Source organism: Periplaneta americana, chromosome 2, assembly GCF_040183065.1.
Source record: "Periplaneta americana isolate PAMFEO1 chromosome 2, P.americana_PAMFEO1_priV1, whole genome shotgun sequence".
Classification (NCBI taxonomy): domain Eukaryota; kingdom Metazoa; phylum Arthropoda; class Insecta; order Blattodea; family Blattidae; genus Periplaneta; species Periplaneta americana.
In genome coordinates this window covers 32849871-32872208 of record NC_091118.1, presented here as the reverse complement: position 1 = coordinate 32872208, position 22338 = coordinate 32849871, and the positions used below count along the sequence as shown (strand labels likewise).

Genomic DNA, 22338 nt, shown 5'->3' with positions numbered 1-22338 from the left:
GTCGCTATAACCGAGTTCGTTATCCAGTAGTTTTTGGCAAGGAATAACTGTTGCTGTAGTATGTACTGCATCTTTAATGACAATGATAAAGAATGGCGCTTGAAACGACAATGAACAAGCTGCAAGTTGCAACTCCAAGAACTCCGCGTTGCGAAACAGCTTCGCTGCGCCATCTCGTGATAAACACCTAAAGCTCCCGCGTGACATGAATGAAACTCCAAGAACTCCTGTGTAATTTGAAAGGTAAAAGAACATTTGGATGTATTTTCCCATTCAAATGAATGAATGAAGAAAATCATGAGTTTCGTATGAACATTCTGTATTATATTATATTATATTATATTATATTATATTATATTATATTATATTATATTATATTATATTATATTTTATATTATATTATATTATATTATATTATATTATATTATATTATATTATATTATATTATATTATATTATATTATAGTATATTATATTATAGGCTACTGTGTAACAACAGACACCATAGTGCCCGTACAGCAATTGCCAACCTGCTAAAAAAACAGAGGATGGGAAGTACATGAGGAGATTCATTGTGTGTCTGAAGATGATTCTCATAGAAGGGTGGATATAATTGCCATGAATAGAAGAACCTAGAAAGCGATGGTCTTAGACCCTACGATTTGCTTTGAACGAGACACGAATCAGGCACTGCAGATAAATGATAACAAGCGAGCTAAATATATACCTTGTCTTCCATACCTCAGTGAAAAATATGGGATTTCGCTTTACAACTGGGATGTTACAGACTTACTATTTGGAGCTAGGGGTTGTTTACCAAAATTTAAATCCTTTAAAATTCTCTTTTATGAAGTTCAGAAGGTTGTGATGGAAATTCTGAACGTCTCTCTTCAAATTCTACACTATCATCTATATGTTAACACATAAATTTTAGTTTTAATGTACAAATCGAAGAATTATTTTGCTCGTTTCATTTCCCTTATCTTTTGTGTTTGTTCATTCCAGATCCCAGTGGTCAACCTCACTTGAGGACGGATGATTTTAAATAAATCTTAGTAATATTATATTATATTATACATAATTTTGAAAGGTCCATTGTCTTGTGATTGTTCTGTGATGTCTCTGCGGTGGCTTTATGTTGTGACAATTCCACATCCAAGGAGGCTCGCAATGTGTAATGTCTGGTGTGAGCGAGATTTGAAATTACACTCTTCAATTACGAGAGTAAGAAATAAAGTAAAAAATGTTTTAACTTATACAAAAATGTTATGCCGTACTGTATATATTATGTCAAATTTTTATATCAGTTTTGATAAATTATTGTTTTATAAAGGGATTCTAACGCAAAGTAGTAGATTCTGGACAAATCTTACAACTCCATGTAATACACCAACACAAGAACACTGAAATTCATGCAAACGACTACATATGAATGTTACTTGTTGCAGGCTTATTGAAGCCGACGCCAAATCCTTGAATTCCCTTTCCGGGAACAGTGGCCACTCCCGGAAGAGTTCAGACACGTCACAGATCTCGTTGACTTCAGGTAAGTAGGAGTCAGTTAATTTTGAGCCATGATTAATGGCATGTCAGTGACGTATATGTTAATTACATCGTGATTCATACTATGTTGATAGGCACCAGCTCCAGTCAAGAACGCACAGAAGATGGCGAGGAAGACAACTGGACCTTGTGGGGTAGGGTGTCCAATGACTGGGACAACTTCTGGAAGAAGCGAAATACCTTTGTCAAGGTAATAGCTGCAGTGAGAATGGAGGGAGACTGCTTGGAAGGGAACTATAATCTTTTCGCTGTAAGAAAAATCCGAATATAAACAATAGCACGTGACTGAAGTGAGGCTACATTGGCCGCTGTTTTGCGCCATAGATAGATTCTGTTGTACATTCTGTTTCATGTTAAACATTTCCCGTTACTCGTCAAGTAGACCTTTTAAGTCTTATGTCTTCACAATGGACAGTTGAGGATACCGAAGCCATACTTCAGTACCACGTGCTTATGTGAACAACTACGAGTTCAAGTGACGCCAGCTTGTTACAAGAACAGACTACCTCGGTATTGCTGTTGGTATTCATCCGCGTTCATAGTACATAACAAAATATAAAAGTAGCTTTTCTTTTACATAGCGTTTTACACATGAGTGAAGTTAAATGTTTCATCGTGTTTAACAACTATAATTCAATTTTTTATTCTCAAATAACACAAGATTGTGATTTCCAAATACGAACTATATTTTCCTGCGTCATGTGAGTGTTTCGACTGGGAGCCAATCACGGGTATGACAGCAACGTGCTTATGTTTACATTAGAATTTTTCTTACAGCGAAAACAGTATACATAGGCCTAATATTTATAGAGGGGAGATCCAAATAATCTAAATTCCACCTAAGAATTGTTATTTCATATCCACCCGTTCGTAGACTGTGGCGGAATTATGGGTTTGTGATCATTAGGGACCGGATTTTGAAGTTTTTAAGAAGTCGATTTTAGGTTATTGAAATAAGTAAAATAGATTTTTTTTTTTTTTTTTTTTTTAGTTTTTTGTCCAAACTGTGAAAGGGGTAGCAAAAATTGCCCGATTGTTAAAAATGTATGTTTACAGTCAATTTTAAATAATATAACTTTTCTGTGGGTGGTAAAGATGGAATCATTTCATTCCACTATCGTAATAAGTGTGATTTCGCCTGTGGCTTAACTTTATAAACACAAAATATAAAAATTCAATGTTAACGCAGAACAGAAGCACCAGAATAAGACAGACTGCACAGAGACCTCAGAAAAGTTCACAGCGCGTACCCGCATACGCAAGATCAGAGTCTTCTATCAGGGAACATTCCCGAAAACTCGCGAATTTCAACAATGCGACTTTTTCGCAGTTCATTCACCTCAAGAGAAAGTCCAGTCACTGCATACCTTATACTGGCATGTCATATCTGTGACCAGTGGAAATTCCAAAACACATACAGTTCCAATCAGTGCCCTGAGAGGGTGAAGGCTCTGAAGGACGGCCCGCTATTCAAAGAACGACAGAATTCTCTGTTAATCATTTTATCCGAAACAACAAAAAAACTGAAGGAATAAACACCTCAGATTGGGTCGCTTTCTTCAGTGGCGAAGAGTATAAAAATTATAAGATGTATTGAAATTCTAAATATATTGATATAAAACACAGTAAATATAGAGAAATATATATTAATTATGATTTAGGTTCTTTTAGTTCTTAAGCTCCAATTTAGTTTTTTTTTTTTTTTTTTAGGTTCAATAGAATTTACATTTTTGACTCTTATAGTGCATTAATATATTTAGGTGTATTATTCGTGACTGGATAATCAAAAAACTTATTTTTTTATGATTTTAATAAATTTATGGAAACTAGTGTTAATATAGTATTTTAGTTTGTTGGTTTATTTTGTTTTTCTTTTGACTTTGTCTATGTATCTCTGATACCACGACTGTTTTTAGCAATAAATATGATCATGATTCGCATAATTACCTAAGAAGTTATGGGTTTAGAAATAATAAAAATAGGTAAAAACCTATAAATACGGTGCCTGGTGATCATATTTTCAAGTAGCCTGTTTCCGCCGTGATAAAGTACCAAAAACTTAACCCTAATCAAGGGAAAGGAAATTGCTTTTGTAACGTAAATTATAACATAAATATAACAGTTTTAAATATTTTGTAGCTATATTGTATGGGCGGACGAGTAGCTCAGTTGGTATAGCAACTGGCTACGGACTGAAAGGTCCCGTGTTCATTTCCTAGTTGTGGTGGTGTTTTTCTCATTACCAGAACTTCCAGAAAGCTGCAGAGTCCACTCAGCCTTCTTTCAAATTGAGTACCGGATTTTTACCGGAGATAAATTGCGGTCGGAGCGTGGTGTTGGTCACACAATCTTATTCTAACGGGTGTCCGCCTGAAAACAGATTTCGTAACTTTATAAGTGCTGAAACTGCCCATTCTCTCTTCTAACACGCATTTTTCACATCTTTTGAAAAGATTTCTAGACATTCGCTAGTCCACACCTGTGGAGTAACGGTCAGCGCGTCTGGCCGCGAAACCAGGTGGCCCGGGTTCGATTCCCGGTCGGGGCAAGTTACCTGGTTAAGGTTTTTTCCGGGATTTTCCCTCAACCCAACATGAGCAAATGCTGGGTAACTTTCGGTGCTGGACCCCGGACTCATTTCACCGGCATTATCACCTTCATTTCATTCAGACGCTAAATAACCTAGTGTTGATACAGCGTCGTAAAATAACCCCCCCCCCCAAAAAAGACATTCGCTAAATAATAGCTTTGTTCCAGCACGATTTAGAATCGATTCTGAACTGCCTGCTCATGCGCAGTAGCTCAATGTGCGTCCCAACAAGAAGGAACTGGAAATTATGAACTGTTGGCGCATGCGCAGATGGTTTAATCTGAAGTTTAGGTTAAAAAATACTTCGAAACTAGGCAGGTTAAAATAAAAAAACGTCCATCATGACTCATTAGTGATTTGGAAGGTGATAGTGATATTTTTTACGAAGAATTAAGTTCGGAAGATGAATATGAATATGAATATGAAACTCCGAAGGCCGTGAAAGGAGAGTTCAAGAAACGTTCGTAAAATCCCATACTAGTTCTGACACCGTGCACAACTGGCGCATGCGTCTAAAGAAGTTTGGCATTATTTCGGAACGCTTTCTGGAACAAACCTAATGTCTCTGTCGACAGAATTGAATCCTAAACACATGGCCCATTTCATTCAGTATCTGAAGAACTGTTTTCTTATAGAGCTCTAGTTTTAGCAATTTTGTTGCTTTCCAAGCTGTTTTTTTTTCTCTCGCTGTTATTTATACTCGCTTTAACATCTCTGGTCATATCGCGAGTTAATCTTCTGTGTGAAATCCGAAGGCCTGTGTACTATTGTTGAGACTGGTTCTATTGTTGTGAACTAGATGGCGACTGTATATGTATTACTGATTTGTTATGAATATGATTTCGGTAATGAATGAGGCTGGTGATATTCAGGGATGTTGTGGCCCGAATTTCCTGGCATTTGCCTCAACCAGAAAATTCAACCCGACCGGGAATCGAACCCGGGCCCTCTGCGTAACAGACCAGCATGCTGACTCCTACACCATAGAGGTGGTCTCCAAGTTGTCTTGGATACAAATGCCTGTTGACCTAAATTTATTAACGATATCGTGGGATACTGTTCTAGCTTATAACCTACATCATCGAGCTTTTCTTCAGTTGGCGCGAGTTATGCGCTTTTTTTTATTAAAAAATGAGCCAATTTATCTTACTTTTTTCACTAAATTCTGGATTATTGAATCAGATGTTTAATGAACGCCACGATTCTCTGTTCTAATTTGGGCTTGCCACGAACTAAACTGAACTGCACTGAATGGAAATCAGCTGTATACTAAAGCTCTAAACTTGACGTCCCTTCAGTCTGTGTTATCTGTCGTATATACTACGCAACACGAAACCTTCCCAAGCTTGATCCAGGGAAATATACACACTATTTTCTCGGCAGTCGCCGATCTATAAGAGGCCGACGGGATTTACCTTAGCGAGACCTGTTTCCCGGCTAACGCTCTATACTTCGCACAATAAGAAAGTAAAAAACAGGACTCAGGCCTGGCTTAGAGTTGCATCACAGTCTAGTATATACAGTCGCGAAGCTCAATACGTAGTAAATATGCAAACATTAGATAGTTGCTCACCACTAGGATCGCTAATATCGCCTCATTACAGGCAATGCAAAATAGTACCGTCACAGTCTATTGTTTCTAGCACCCTCAAAACTCAAGCTTCGTGACTGTATATAGTAGACTGTGGTTGCATGTTAACCCGAACTTGTGGATGACTTCAAAATGGACAATCGCTTGTTGTGATCAGGAATTGGTCAGGAAAGGAGTGCCTCACCATTTCCGAGGCATTGTGTGGCAGCTGCTCTGCGGGGCGCACGACTCCCCGGTCAAGAAGCAATACGCGGACTACATCAAAGCGACATCGGCATGCGAGAAGGTGATCCGGAGGGACATCGCACGCACGTACCCTGAGCACGACTTCTTCAAGGAGAAGGACGGGCTGGGCCAGGAGAGCCTGTTCAACGTCATGAAGGCGTACTCTCTGCACGACCGCGAGGTGGGCTACTGCCAGGGGTCCGGCTTCATCGTGGGGCTTCTCCTCATGCAGGTTAGTAAAACATGAAGTAATACGTACTAGGGTTGCCAACTTTTGGGGACTAAATGTCGGGGAAACTTTTAGGCATGGCATTTTTGACGACGAAACCTGAAGCACGAATTCTGCAAAATTATGTGGGCAAATGAAAAAACTCCACTGGCTTACGGTAATTTATGCTATTAATGCTTTATTATAAAATTTACCTAACTTACGTTACATTGTACGCAGAGAGATATTAAAAACATATGCGATTTCTGAATGTTTTACGGGGACTCTTAGGAAAACAAATGACAGACAGTACCTATCTGTTTGTCTGTGTATCTACTTACTTGTTTACTTAAATTTATTTATTTATATATCTATCTATCTACTTATTTATTTACTTAAATTTATTTATTTATATATCTATCTACTTATTTATTTACTTAAATTTATTTATTTATATATCTATCTACTTATTTATTTACTTACTTATTTAGTTGCTTATTTCTCTACTTTTTTATTTACTTAAATTTATATATTTATCTATCTACTTGTTTAATTACTTATTTCTCTACTTTTCTATTTACTTATTTACTTAAATTTATTTATTTATTTATTTATTTATCTGCTTATTTGTTCAGTTACTTATTTTTTTACTTTTTTATTTACTTAAATTTATTTATTTATTTATTTATTTATCTATCTATATATCTATCTACTTATTTAGTTACTTATTCCTCTACTTTTTTATTTACTTATGTACTTATTTACTTAAATTTAGGTATTTATTTATTTATCTATCTATATATCTACTTACTTATTTAGTTAATTATTTATTTATTTATTTATTTACTGTACTGATTTATTTACTCAAATTTATTTATTCATTTATCCATCTATCTACTTACTTATTTACTTAAATTTATTTATTTATCTACCTACTTACTTGTTTAGTTACTTATTTCTCTACCTTTTTATTTACTTGTTTACTTAAATTTATTTATTTATTTATCTATATATCTATCTGCTTACTTATTTTTTTACGTATTTATTTACTTACTTAAATTCATTTATTCATTTTCCATCCATCTACTTACTTATTTACTTAAATGTATTTATTTATTTATTTACTTATTTAAATTAAAGAATTAATTAATTTTTTTTAAGAAAGGTTGTTATTTTATTACGGAATTTTTATTTAATGTCCCAAAAGGTTTCGAGATGGATGTGGTCTGAAATGCGCTTATCTAATAAATTCGTTTTATTAGGTAATGGAGTTTCTAAAAAAAAAAAATGTGGTCAAAATGTAATCTGTTTTGCATTGGTATTATGTGTAACATTTTGAATTTAATATTCGAACCCAATTTCAACATAGAATTTTGAATCCAATATTCAAACTGTTTTTCGAGTCACTTTATTTTTAAATATAAAGCAGAAATAGCCTGAATGTTCTGTGGTGCCGACTAGTTTATATTATTCACACAAAGGATGGGAGACTATTACATTAATGTCTGTACACAACAGATAAGTGCCAATAGAAAACTGTAAGTACTGTTAATACGTACGAAGGTCCTTAAGATTCCCTTCATGATAAGACCTGTAATCTTTGTAGGGATATTCAGTATTGTATTCTGCAAAACGAGAGACAAAGGTTTTTTGTACAAAATAACATCGAAATCAACTAAACTTTTATACCGAAATGCAAGATTATTATTCACCATAAAATGGGATCCCTATGAATAGGAAATTTCTCTCTGTTTATTTCTTCACTTCAGAGGGTCCTAAGCTGAGACGTACTTCGTATGTAGTACAGCAAAAAATTCCACAAGGTGAAAACACAATTGTATACTTCCGTGGCCTTCACGCTTTTAAGACCGTGCATGAAGGATGGGTAGTGTAGGCGTTTGTATACAGGTGTAATAATGAGTAGGTTAATGAAGGTGATTGCAAATTATTTTGCCACTTAGTTCTAACAATGCAAAGTTTATGCAGTAAAGCATTAATTTAAGTGTCTGTATTCGATGTACATGTTTTACTTTTGGTCACATGTTCATCTCCACATTTTATTTACCAGTTGACAGAATTTTTATATCTATACATTTTATTTTTTTCTTTTGTTTTCGCATTCGGACGTTGTCGATATTGTTATAATATTATCACAATCTAGTACATACAGTCACGAAGCTCAATACGTAGGGAATGTGCATCCAATGACAGTTGAACTTTAGTTGCTAGTCATTAGGATCGCTACTATCCCAGTTAGGTTATCTTTGTGGTATTTTGCAGCTTTCTGAAGACTACCAGTACAAGTGTTGTGTTGCAGATGCCTGAAGAGGAAGCCTTCGCAGTGCTGGTGAAGCTGATGCAGGAATATAGGATGAGAGACATGTTCAAGCCGACCATGGCCGAACTGGGACTCTGCATGTACCAGTTGGAGAACTTGGTTCAGGTATAACATAATGTTGCGTTAGTTATTCCTGCGAAGAATTTTTTACTTTCAGTGCCTCTTCGCTTAAATAGCCAGACTCTACTTACCTTCTGTTTGCGGACAGTGCTGTTGACACTTTGATTTGCGGAAATAACGCAGTGAGATACTGTTTTGTTTTATAACTATTTTTATAAATAATTCTTAAAGATTTTATGCTTATCATTTTAAAATTCAGTTCTTGCACTCCAAGACAAGTCTGGTTCTTCAGCAGATTTTGAAATATCCAACGTAGTTCTTTCATGTTGATTAACATAATTATGTATTTCCAACTCTTTTGAAGTGTGAAGATTCTTTAAGCAAGCTTTTTTTTTTTAAGTTTTTTTTTTATAGGAAACCCTATTGCCACGAAATTTTGGTCCTGAATTTGCTATGACACTTTTTATTTTTTACATTTTGTTATTATTATTATTGTTATTATTATTATTATTATTATTATTACTCGTCCACATCTGTGGAATAATGGTTAGCGCGTCTGGCTGCGAAACCAGGTGGTCCAGGTTCGATTCCCGGTCGGGGCAAGTTACCTGGTTGAGGTTTTTTCCGGAGTTTTCCCTCAACCCAATATGAGCAAATGCTGGGTAACTTTCGGTGTTGGACCCCGGACTCATTTCACTGGCATTATCACCTTCATCTAATTCAGACGCTAAACAACCTAAGATGTTGAATATAGAAGTGGTGATTTTGCATTATTTTTTTTTGGCTGAACATGCTAGTATTTTGTTTGTCGTAAAATAACCAACTAAAATAAATAAAATAGAATTATTATTATTATTATTATTATTATTATTATTATTATTATTATTATTATTATTATTAAGATATTTTAAATGATCTGAAAGTTAAGCAGTGCTGGATAAAATATAAAAATAACACATCCAATGGATGCCACGAGATCATCTCCGAAGAATAATGAAAAATTACCAACTTTGGGGAAACAAGATGTCAGAGACGACCATTGAAATGACTACTGGACAATTGAGACTGGAACGGATCAACCATTTGGTCCAAATCCATGATTATATTTTAATAAGCTGTTGCAGTGGTCTAGTGGCTAGAGCACTGGACTTATAATCCTGTGGATCCGGGTTTCGGAAATGGAAATATAAAAATTGGAGATTTATCCATTGAAAAGGTAGAAAAGTTGAAATATCTTGGAGCAACAGTAACAAATATAAATGATACTCGGGAGGAAATTAAACACAGAATAAATATGGGAAATGCCTGTTATTATTCGGTTGAGAAGCTTTTATCATCTAGTCTGCTGTCAAAAAATCTGAAAGTTAGAATTTATAAAACAGTTATATTACCGGTTCTTCTGTATGGTTGTGAAACTTGGACTCTCACTCTGAGAGAGGAACATAGGTTAAGGGTGTTTGAGAATAAGGTGCTTAGGAAAATATTTGGGGCTAAGAGGGCTGAAGTTACAGGAGAATGGAGAAAGTTACACAACACAGAACTGCACGCATTGTATACTTCACCTGACATAATTAGGAACATTAAATCCAGACGTTTGAGATGGGCAGGGCATGTAGCACGTATGGGTGAATCCAGAAATGCATATAGAGTGTTAGTTGGGAGACTGGAGGGAAAAAGACCTTTGGGGAGGCCGAGACATAGATGGGAGGATAATATTAAAATGGATTTGAAGGAAGTCAGATATGATGATAGAGACTGGATTAATCTTGCACAGGATAGGGACTGATGGTGGGCTTATGTGAGGGCGGCAATGAACTTCCGGGTTTCTTAAAAGCCATTTGTAAGTAAATATGTAGGATCCGGGTTTCGATGCCTAGTGTACCCCAATTTATAACTTGTGTTGGGCAAGCCCATGGTCCTTAGCAATAATATGTATATTATAAATTTACCCTTTTTAATTAGTTGGTTGCTGGTACTTCTCTGATGACCAATTGGTTTAAGCAATGAGTGTTGCTTGTCATCCAGTAAATAACTGTGAAATTCCATACAAGAGAGATGTCTTTACAAACACAATTCCTGTGATGGACTCCACACAAAGACGGTTTATCTCCTTGGTCCACTGAGAAATGATGAGAGAAAATACCCTCTCCACATGTGCATTGTGGCTTAGCATTGCGAAGTAAAAATGGCAGATCTGAAGAAGTTCGGAGTTTAACTCAGGATTTGAATGCTTCTTCAGGAAATTAACCCATTGTCTGTTTAAGGGATATGTGATATTTGACAGCCGTCCCAACCATGGTTTAATAATCGGCCTCCTAATCAATTTTAAATGAATATTTATATTTAATTTAATTTTTTCTTTAATAGAAACCCTAGTTAGGTAGACTATCATTGAAAAATTTATTGGATATGTAACAAACAATTTAGGCTACAAGACAAATTACATTTTATAAAGAATATAAATGATGATTAATTATGCTAATCGATGACTTCAGTGCAGTGGAGGATATCATGTCCAGGGTGCTGCCAGGAACTTTTAATTTTCGGAAGACTTCTAAGGACTCCCGTGGGATTGTGCCTTTAGCCCCAATCATAATTCCTATAACATCCCATGTCTTGATGTTATATTTGGTCCCCAAATCGCTGCAATATGGCAGATAAATTGCCCGTTTTTCTTTGCAGACTTCTCTAGGTTGTTCCTCGCTGTTCTCAAAATGGACTGTGGGATCGAGAATGAGTCCACAATTTTTTTTCCTGTCTATAATAATGATATCTGCTCTTCGAGTTGAACTGTCAGCAGAAAGGCACTCTTCATCAGTTAGATTAACTGCATATTGATTGAGGGTTGCAGAATTGGTCAAACAGTTTAGAATCTTGACTCGCGAAAATTTGTATTTTTATGTCCAGTAGCATTAAAAAGCAGGACATTGCACGATTTTCTACAATGCCTCGCCAGACGCAGGACACACGCCTAAAAAGCAGGACATGTCCAGCGAAATTCAGACATCTGGTAACCCTATTCAGGTATTGACTGGAATATAGTTCCTGCAGTCCACCACGAAATGATATTAAAGTATTAATGTTGGCGGTATGCTGCTGTGATTGACAGGAATTGATCCCAGACCTACACGTGCACTTCCAGTCCCAGAGCTTTCACACCAGCATGTACGCCTCCAGCTGGTTCCTCACACTCTTCACAACAGCACTGCCCCTGCCCGTTGCCTGCAGGATCATGGACGTGTTCCTCTCAGAGGGAATGGAGGTCATCTTCAAGGTGGCTTTGGCCCTGCTCACACTTGGGAAGGAAGATCTCCTGTGCCTCGACATGGAGGGCATGCTGAAGGTAGGCTGTGCGTGCGTGCGAATTATCCTTAATTCTTTCCTTTATGGTACAGCATCATTGATAATCATCGTCATGCTGTCAATTACAATAATTAGTTGGGTCAATATAGAGCATCCACCAGCCACTGAACGAATATTGCACACTTTTATCACTGTCAATATGGCGCTATAAACCAATTTTCAATACTTTTATCACAACCGCAACACATTTCAATTCTTATTGTACTATGTATTATTATTATTACTACATTAACATATTTAATATAGCACAAGACATAGGCTGAACGAATTAAATGTAATTATTATGAAAATCGCCATATTTTCTTCATGGAATTAAGATCCACTTTCACTAGGTGGCTACCGACACAGCAGCAGGGTCGGCAATACATGCAAACGAAATTATACTAAATATGAGGAATGTTACTACAGGTCTTTAGTATTGTGCGACAGGTTAGGTTAGGTTAGATTAGGTGTGTATATGTGACAGGTTAGGTTAGGTGTGATTAGGTGTGTAGTATTATTACTATGTTGGCGACACTGAAACTTACTGCTACATTAACGAAATATGGCCGTATTCATCATTCACGCACTATGATTTTCGTATATAAGTAAGGTACATATTTATGGTGGGTCAGGTGGGCTTACAGCTCTCCCAATGATCACATCACTTTCTACTAATCAATACTATAAATCCAAATCATGTTAAGGTATTTTATCAAGTTCCTATAGTGGCTGGGACATATGTAATATTCACCAGCAATTTTATTCACATTCTGGAGAATGGGCCATAAGTCAGAATTGGATATGTTAGCCTATATGTTGGTTTATGAAATAATAAAATGCCACGTTATATATTGAACTCGCCTATATTAATGGATGGAAATATGCAAAAAAACTCACATGGGCCTATTGATGTCATTGTCAATGTCTAACATTTCAGTATGCGCACCTTTATTTTTCATGCACAATTGGATGCACCGCCATGTGCATCTGCTCGCATAAATTTACACATGTGTCATGTCACATATCCATATCCCTGTCACTTAATTCATTTATGATGGCGGGCTTATATGCAAGATAACCTGCATTTATCATCCAATGCCGCAATGAGGTTCTTCGGATCTGCATTTCCGCCGATCACTTCCTTGTTGATTTCATCAGTGAACGTTCCAATGATTCATTCAGACGGTCACGGACGTCATCGTTGACATATTTTTTTTAGATTTTCCACTGCATTTTGCATTCAATACAGAGCCTGTTGAGAAAGTCTTCTTTTCCGGAGATTGGCTTCACTTGGAGCTGCTTTATTAAAATGATGAAAGAAGTTTTCTCTGATTTCTTAATAAGTTTCACCAGTTCGTTGTTATTCATGATCCCACACACTAATGATGAGACGTTCCTCAATCGTATATATGCTTATATCCGCCATTGCTTACAACACAAAAACAACACAACGTTTCACACCGACAACAATCAACTAATAAACGCACACTGGAAAAAATCTGGCTTGTAACAAAAACAAAAAAAAATTAATTCACTTTATCAGAAAAGTGACAACCTATTGCCACAAACAGTATATGAAGGAGAAAAATATCCCTCTCAGCCTAGGAATAGTTTTTAATTATCAGTTTTCGCTTTCGACAAATGTTTTATTTCAATATAAACAATATTCGACCGACTTGTGGCCCATTCTGTAGATTCGGTGATCATTGTTATTAATTGCTTCTGAAACAATAATGTCATGATGAGCGCGGTACTTTGACCTTATTTTCTAACAAAAAAGAGAAAGAATGAAGAAAGCCATTTTTACACCATTCCTAAATTAACATTATTGTTTGTGAATTACTATAACCTCAGTTGTACCAGCAAAACAAAAAAAAAAATCTTGCAATTTTTTCGAAGTGAAAGGAAATGCTAATTGAATATGTGTTGGGTTACAAAGCCAGTTATGTTATGACACGAGTTACGATCACTACAAAAACGCTAGAAAAATTTATATAAAAGTAATAACCAGTTTCTACAAAAAGTTAGTAACAATGGTAGTACCGGTAATGTTTCTTATATATATTTTTGCACTATCGATTGATTATTATTAAATATTTCAATGGTTTTCCGGTTTTTGTTATGTATAAATATTGTAGAAATTATATTTCTTCAAATTAGGAAGTTGTTTGACATTTATCAGTAAAAATAATGCTAAAATTCTTTTTCTCTTGCAGTTTATTTTTGCTTAAGCTTATTAATTACCAGTAACGATTTGTTTTAAATTCCACAAAAGAGAAAAAAGAATTTAAGAACTGTCAACAATTAAGTCATTTGTTGGTGTTTCTAAACATGATGCATTCAAATATACAATGTATATTTTTTTTAACACTAACTTCACTGAAAATAATGGGTTCGTAAATTATCGATGCTTTTGTTGTGGACAGTTTACTGTGATCACAACAAACTGTATTATAACCTATTTGTTTAGAAATATGATCTTATCATACCTCAGATTTCCATTACGTAGGCTATATTGTTTACAGTTTGTATAAAAAATGACATACATTTAAATAACTTATCTTTATTTGTAAATTGAACAATTGTAATCCAAGCAACATACAATAAAACAATTTAAAACAAATCGTCTTTAATAACATTTGAATGAATGCGCCAACATAATTTTTTAATAAAAGGACTTCACTTACGTAATTTATGCGTAAGCTAACAAGTTTCTGTTGGCAGTTAAAATATTACTTCTTGGAAATCTCAGTGGAAATAGGAGGGCATATCTTGTTACAGTTTTTTTTTTTTTAAGAAATTTTATTGTAAACGAATGGATGTGTCATGTTCCAATTCTTCTAGAGATCTAGATGCAAATGAATGGATATTTTTTGTTACAGTTCTTCCAAAAAGATCTGCCTCCACGAGCAGAGGCGGATCCTGACGGACTCATGCTGCTGGCATACAACATGAAGTTGAATCCAAAACGCATGAAGAAGCTGGAGAAGGAATATACAGTCATGAAGACTAAAGAGCAGGAAGAAATGGTGGAGCTCAGGGTAAGAATATAATTTTCTGTAAGTCCCTTATGGCCAACCATTCATTGTCTTTAACACTGTGTGCTGTCTCTCATTGCAGGGGTCAGCATCTTGGCATGTATAATAAATAATAACATACCAGTAGTGTATATATTATTTTAATGTACCGAAGTACATATGATATTTTCGTGCAGATATTCTGCGTCATCATACGATGAAAGAGTAATGGAACGGAGAAAAATTCTCTCCGGCGCCGGGATTTGAACCCGGGTTTTCAGCTCTACGTGCTGATGCTTTATCCACTAAGCCACACCGGATTCCCACCCCGGCGCCGGACAGAATCGTCTCAGTTTAAGTTCCAACTCTTGGGTTCCCTCTAGTGGCCACCCTCTGCAGTACGTCATAGATGTCTATGAACGCAGGACCGAAGTCCACACATGTGCTGAGGTGAACTTAAACTGAGACGATTCTGTCCGGCGCCGGGGTGGGAATCCGGTGTGGCTTAGTGGATAAAGCATCAGCACGTAGAGCTGAAAACCCGGGTTCAAATCCCGGCGCCGGAGAGAATTTTTCTCCGTTCCATTACTCTTTCATCGTATGATGACGCAGAATATCTGCATGAAAATATCATATGTACTTCGGTACATTAAAATAATATATATGATATGCGTAAATCACTTCGTGATTTAAGACGGTGCTTATTCCATCGGATCCCGGCCAACTAGTCACTCATATCGAGTGCACCTCAGCACATGTGTGGACTTCGGTCCTGCGTTCATAGACATCTATGACGTACTGCAGAGGGTGGCCACTAGAGGGAACCCAAGAGTTGGAACTTAAACTGAGACGATTCTGTCCGGCGCCGGGGTGGGAATCCAGTGTGGCTTAGTGGATAAAGCATCAGCACGTAGAGCTGAAAACCCGGGTTCAAATCCCGGCGCCGGAGAGAATTTTTCTCCGTTCCATTACTCTTTCATCGTATTCCAGTAGTGTTTAATTATGTTGGTCAAGTTTAGTTCAAACACTAATAACTTACGGAATATGTACTTGTCTTGCTCGTGTTATATTTTACCGTACCTGGTTAACACGAGCAAGACATATACAGTAGAACCTCTATTATCCGTGGTAATGAAGGGGGTGGACTGAACGATTAATCGAAAAAATTGGATAATCTGTACCGTGAAATATTTTCATAAATTTGCTGAATTTGATAAATTCCTCTAAGGCCTTATATTTAACACACTAGGTAGTGGATCACAAGTCCACTAATTCAAGTCTCATTGTCAACGACGTGTTTTGAAGGGCAAGAAAACTCCTTGTATGGCTGCCTGTGAAAAAATATGAATAGTGAAGCTTTCATGTTGTTGATTTACATACTTTGTACGCTCCAGTCTCATATTCTGTTGCGAGATGAACCACAGTTTCTCTTTCCCCAAACCACTCAATTATTTACACTTTTTCCCCCGATACTTAACACAACAAGATTTCTTTTGACACCTGCAGAAGACATTTTATACAGAAGTTATACAGTACCACAATTCGAATAGTCTATATTGTGTAAGGGAGAAGGCTTTTAATAACACTCTCTAGAAAAACTAACGTGCTGATACAATGTACAGTACTTTATATATTTCTGCAGAAAAAAAAATAAAGAGAAAAACGGACAGATAATTCACCAATCGGTTAATAGGGTGACGGATAATCGGGGTTGTACTCAGTGGCGGTGCGTCAATAAGAGCACAAGAGCACGTGAACACCTTGTTTCCATTAATGCACGACTAGTTTTATTATTTAATACTGTATTGGCGTAGTGGGGATGTATAATATCAGGATCGAGTATTTTAAACTTCCCGCATCTTGCATAAACTTCTTATGTAAACTTGGCAACATCCGTTCACGTACAAGCCGTGCTCTTTTCAAGAAGATTACAGAAATTTCACGCATGCGCGGGAGAAAATTGTCTTTCGCTGGCCGCTTATGACTTGTCAAGAGCACAAAGCATAAAGTGAACAGTGAATGTATTCTACAGATGTCAGGTGCTCCAATGCGTATCGTTTACGTGCTATATCTCGAGAAAATTTAATAAGTCTGTATTTTAGCCAGCAGATGTCAGCATCTCACTGTCAGAACGTTTACTTTATGTTTATGTGTGTACAGTGCTGCTACGAGAGTGTAATTTGTGAATTGCTATACTTCAGTGTCGGCTGAATGTGATGGTGATATGAATTTAAATATCTGTATGGTGGTATGTATTATTTCAGAATAATATTTACTGGCATGTATTTATAGTAATCAGTCTATGCGAATGGGATTGCAGTACTGGTATAGGGCATAGTGTATCAGTGTGTTGTGAATCAATGTAGAGTATATTACTGAACACACGCTTTTGTAAATTGTTTTATGTATTAATTTTTAACAGACATAAACAATGAACTCCTTTCAAGTAATTTTGAAGAGTAAAGAACTGGGTAAACTGGCTTTCCAGGAAAAATTGGAAATAAAAAGATTAGGTTTCATTATTATTATTATTATTATTATTATTATTATTATTATTATTATTATTATTATCTGTTGTTTTGAATTTATATACGGTTTTTTCGACAGTGAAACATTGGAATCATGACATTTCATATTAGGCTAAAAACGTACGATTTCAAATTCTCTTCGATTTTGGAAAACAAAATTGTGAACACACATAATATTTTATCACGAGCCGCCACTGGTTGTACTGTAATACATATTCCGAAGTGATGTAGCGTTAAAAGTTGTGTAATTAAGAAAGATGTACTAATAACTTGACCACTATGTTGTATGTTGTCTGAAATGTCATGTTGCCATGTTCAGCGACTTCGAACAGAGAACAGACTGCTTCGTCAGAGGGTGGAACTCCTGGAGGCAGAGTCTAGTGAGCTGGCCGACCGATTGGTTCGAGGACAGGTGTCCCGAGCTGAGGAAGAAGAGACTACCTTCGTAGTGCAGCGCGAATTGGCAGCTTTGCGACACACGCATCTGGAGACGTCACATCAGCTGGAAATAGCCCATGAGGAAATACGGAACCTCTCGCTGCTAATGGAGGAAACGGTGAGCTTTAATGACATCCTACACTAGGCAGAATTAGTAGCAGAGTGACATTATTCGATGCTATTCGATATTCATTTTCATTCATAGTTAAAGCTTCCTTTGCCATTGCTATCCTCCTTTTAACTTTCTGGCAGCCTTCTTGGCTGATGTTATACCACCAGCATTTCATTGTAAGATGTTTAGTTGTTTACCAGGAAACAATTGGCATTCATACAGTCCTCTCTGTAGATTGAAAACTCAAAAAAGTTTCATATCCATTGTTCAAGAATTAAAACAGAAAATCAATATCCCGAATTTAAAATAAAACTTACAAATTAAACCAAACCCTTTAACTCTATTAAACATAGAATATAATCTAAATTTAACAGAAGAAATACTGAAATCAGAAGTAAACACTGAAATACTAAAACAATTGTCTTTAGAGACAATTAATATTAGGTACCCTCCACAAAATTGGCCATTTATACACCGACGGATCCTTGATCTCCAGAGAACAAGGTGCAGGTGCAGGTGTTACGTGCTGTCTCTTCTCACTTTATAGATCTCTTGGGTATGGAACAACAAGTTTTGATGGAGAAATCATTGAAATCAGTGAAAGTCTCAGGAATCTTCTATGCCACATCAATAAATTTAAGAATGCAGTTATATTGTCAGACTCCAAAGCAGCTATTCTAGCAATAGTCTCTAAACACACACCTTCATCTCAAACAGCAGAAATAACTAAAATGCTCTCTCAATTAATATCACTCAATAAAAGAATTGTATTCCAATGGATACCATTCCATTGTGGAATCCTGGGAAACGAGAATGTGGATGCTTTAGCAAAGAAGGGCAGCACTGCTACTTACAGACCTGTTACTAAATCTACGTATTACTCTGTGAAAAGATTTATTAAATCTACATACTTAGACTTCAACAAACAAAATTTGATAACACAATCTCAAGGGAAAATATGGAACTCTCTCCATCAAAATCCACAGTTAATTCCCGATTTACCACGAAAATCGTCTGTAGCTGCATTTAGATTGGCAACAGGCCATGATTGTTTGGCCAAACACCTGCATAGAATTGGAATATATCAGTCCCCTAACTGCCCATTGTGCAACTCAAAACAAGAAATGGATTCGGAACACCTCAGAATCTGTGCTTCAGTGGCTGGCCATGATCATATCTTTGAAAAATATTGGAGTGCAAGAGGTCAAATGACTTTATTGTCAAACGCCTGGCATTAGAAAACAACAACTTCCTGGCAGCAGCTCATGTTACTGCTTATAGTACACCCCAAGTATTTGAAGCTGTCCACTTGCTTTACTGCCTCATTTAGAATTCACACATTTACCTTCTTTATTTTTTCTTCTTATGGCCATGGTCTTCGTCTTGTTTGCATTTAACTTCATTTCATACTACACACAGTGGTCATTTAACTCCAGTAGCATACCCCTTAGTATCGTCTCTTCTTCTGTAACAACGCCATATCATCAGCAAATCTTATGCACTTTATCCTTCTTCCTCCTACTATCACTCTTCCCATGTTCTGAAAACAGTTCTTCATTAAATCCTCCAAGTATATAGATGTTGAACAGGCTAGATAATAAAGGACATCCTGTCGAACTCCTCAACTACATTAGACAGAATTAGTAGTAGAATGACGTTATTCGATGCTATTCAATATTCATTTTCATTCATAGTTAAAGCTTCCTTTGCCATTGCTATCCTCTTTTTGACTTCCTGGCAGCAGCTCATGTTACTGCTTATAGTACATTCCAAGTATTTAAAGCTGTCCACTTCCTTTACTATCTCATTTAGAATTCGCACGTTTACCTTCTTTATTTTTTTATCCCTATGACAATGGTCTTCTTTTATCTTCATCCCATACTGCACACAGTGGTCATTTAACTCCAGTAGTATATCCCTTAGTATCGTCTCTTCTTCTGCTAACAACGTCATATCATCAGCAAATCTTATGAACTTTATCCTTCTTCCTCCTACTATCACTCTTCCCATGTTCTGAAAACAGTTCTTTACTAAATCCTCCAAGTAGATATTGAACAGGGTAGGTAATAAAGGGCATTCTTGTCGAACTCTTCCCCCCTATTTCATTTCCTTATGACGTTTCTCCTCCTATCCTGCTTTTGACTCATTTCATGATCACTGAACAGCCTCCTCCCTTTTCAATCCACAGCAGTTTCCTTCAGGATCGGATTCCAATCTACTCTATCAAATGCCTTTTCTAGGTCAATGAAGAGTTTATGTTGCAAATAATACTATAGACAAATAACGTTTTATCCATTAAAACACACTTCAATTTGTAACATATAAATTATATCCTTGATCCTTTTTGTATTTCTCTATTCTGTAACAAGACAAACTGATATAAGGTGCTATGTGAAAGAACACTTCGCATACTGTGAAAGTCTCAAATCGTAGATATCTGACTGAAATATTTCCAATTGTTAATTGCAGCACACTTCAAGGCAGTCGTCTCTGGAAGAGATAAGCATGAAACAGGAGCTGCTGAGTCAGAAAGAAGAGCTCATTGAGTGCCTGCAAGGGGAGCTGGTCAAAGTTCGTCTGCGGGAAGCCGAGAATGATGCTCTGATACGAGACCTGCGAGCAAGAATACAGGAACTCGAGGAGGTAGTTCTATAATCTTTATTTACTTATAAGCACTTATGTCATCCATAAAACTACTACCCTGTATATTCGAGAATCTACTGCAGATTGCCTAGGCAATTCGATTGCGTCTTACAAGAATTTTCCTTATGATTGCATTACCTTGATCCTGTTCACATGTGTTACGTGCTTCCCCTCATTCAACGCAACAGAACAGCTGCAGTGTCCGCTGTCAGCATATTGTATCTCACAGCCGAAAGAAAAACAAAACACACGAAGTTCTTTTGCAACAGTTAGTGACTGACTTTGGTGACAATGTATTTTTAATATCTTACAGTTATAATCATGGTCTTTTTTTATTTTAATGTCGTATTTTCAGAAATTTAAGGTAATTTTATAGGCCATTTTTATGTGATTTTTAGGTCATCAACTTCCGAGCCCTAATTTTTAGGTAGGCAGCAACAGTGGAAAAATTTGTAATGTTAATTGAACACATTGTGATTTTCACAGAAAAATGTGTTAAAAATATTAATTATTTATTATTAATTTAGTACTAAGTAATAAATAATAATATAATAATTAATAGTAATATACATTACAAGAGCGGTATGTTCACGTTTTCATGTTCGAGGAAAAGATTGAAAAAGCGAAACGTAGTTGAGCTTTTTTAATTTCCGAGAACATGAAAACAAATATACCGCTCGTGTATCGTACATTATGTTGTGCGAAGATCGTTTATTACATACCTGAAAGACGAATTTCTAATTAGTTGCAATGAAATCTCCATGTTGGTTTCTGTTTAATGACGGCAACTTCGGAAAACCAAAATATCTTTCTTCAATATTGTTGCTATAAAATGTTTTCTGTGTTTCCTATACTCCAGCAGGCCGTGATATACGTCTGTCCTTTTTTTTCCCCCAGTCTATAAATGCGAACTTAAAACAAACGGTAAGGTTATGTAATGATTTATTTTTCATTTTAATATTTTAACAATATTATTTATATAACATATTGCAGTAATAACATCCGCATCTGGAATCTTGTTGATTTTTCACGGCTTCCTTAATGTTACTTGTATCAGGAATGCAATAAGTTTCGTGGAGTAGTAGACTTTACTTAATTTTTGCAAATATTTAAAAACAATAATTAACATTGCAATTTAGGTGAAATTGCAGTGGTAAGTTTCCAATTTATAATTATTACTATGTTAAACGTCTCTAAAAATAATATGTTAAAAGCCTAAAGCAGTAAAATGAATGTCGCGCTTAAGCGGTAAGAAGAGAGAAATTGTTACGTGTGTTACTTTGGGAATACTGAATGTGGTATTTCACACTTACCGCGTATTGGTTCTGTGCGGAAAACAAGCAAATATGCATGATCTCGCACAAACATATTTAATATTTGTTAGTACTATTTTTAAGTTTTGATGTACTATTAGGTTGGCAACAATCAGTTGAGCTTCAATGACAAAAATAATAATAATGAATGACAAAGAACATAATTCCGTTTTTCATTAATTCGTCATTTTCGGGAGGTTTCAGAAGTACATATTTTCTCAGCTGTTAATGCATATATCCCTGTTTAACTACATACATATTTTACACATTTTAGTGCATAATTATGGTAACCCTAAAGATGACTTTTAATTAAAATTGAAATCAAAACCACCAACCTTCTTGTTGCTGTGAGCGTAATATTGATATGT

At 36.0% G+C, this 22338-nt stretch overlaps 1 protein-coding gene across 9 annotated transcripts in view; it reads left to right on the top strand.

The window, feature by feature from the left end:
• Positions 1 to 22338, top strand: part of Evi5 (ecotropic viral integration site 5) — a 349793-nt gene that overhangs the window by 309417 nt on the left and 18038 nt on the right. For all 9 annotated transcript variants that reach the window (XM_069814642.1, XM_069814634.1, XM_069814662.1 and 6 more), the window contains 8 exons: positions 1448 to 1545; positions 1637 to 1752; positions 5901 to 6200; positions 8494 to 8619; positions 11684 to 11917; positions 14802 to 14960; positions 17784 to 18020; positions 20484 to 20657. In XM_069814642.1, coding sequence (XP_069670743.1) covers positions 1448 to 1545; positions 1637 to 1752; positions 5901 to 6200; positions 8494 to 8619; positions 11684 to 11917; positions 14802 to 14960; positions 17784 to 18020; positions 20484 to 20657 — 1444 coding nt within the window. The remainder of the gene's footprint in view (positions 1 to 1447; positions 1546 to 1636; positions 1753 to 5900; positions 6201 to 8493; positions 8620 to 11683; positions 11918 to 14801; positions 14961 to 17783; positions 18021 to 20483; positions 20658 to 22338) is intronic.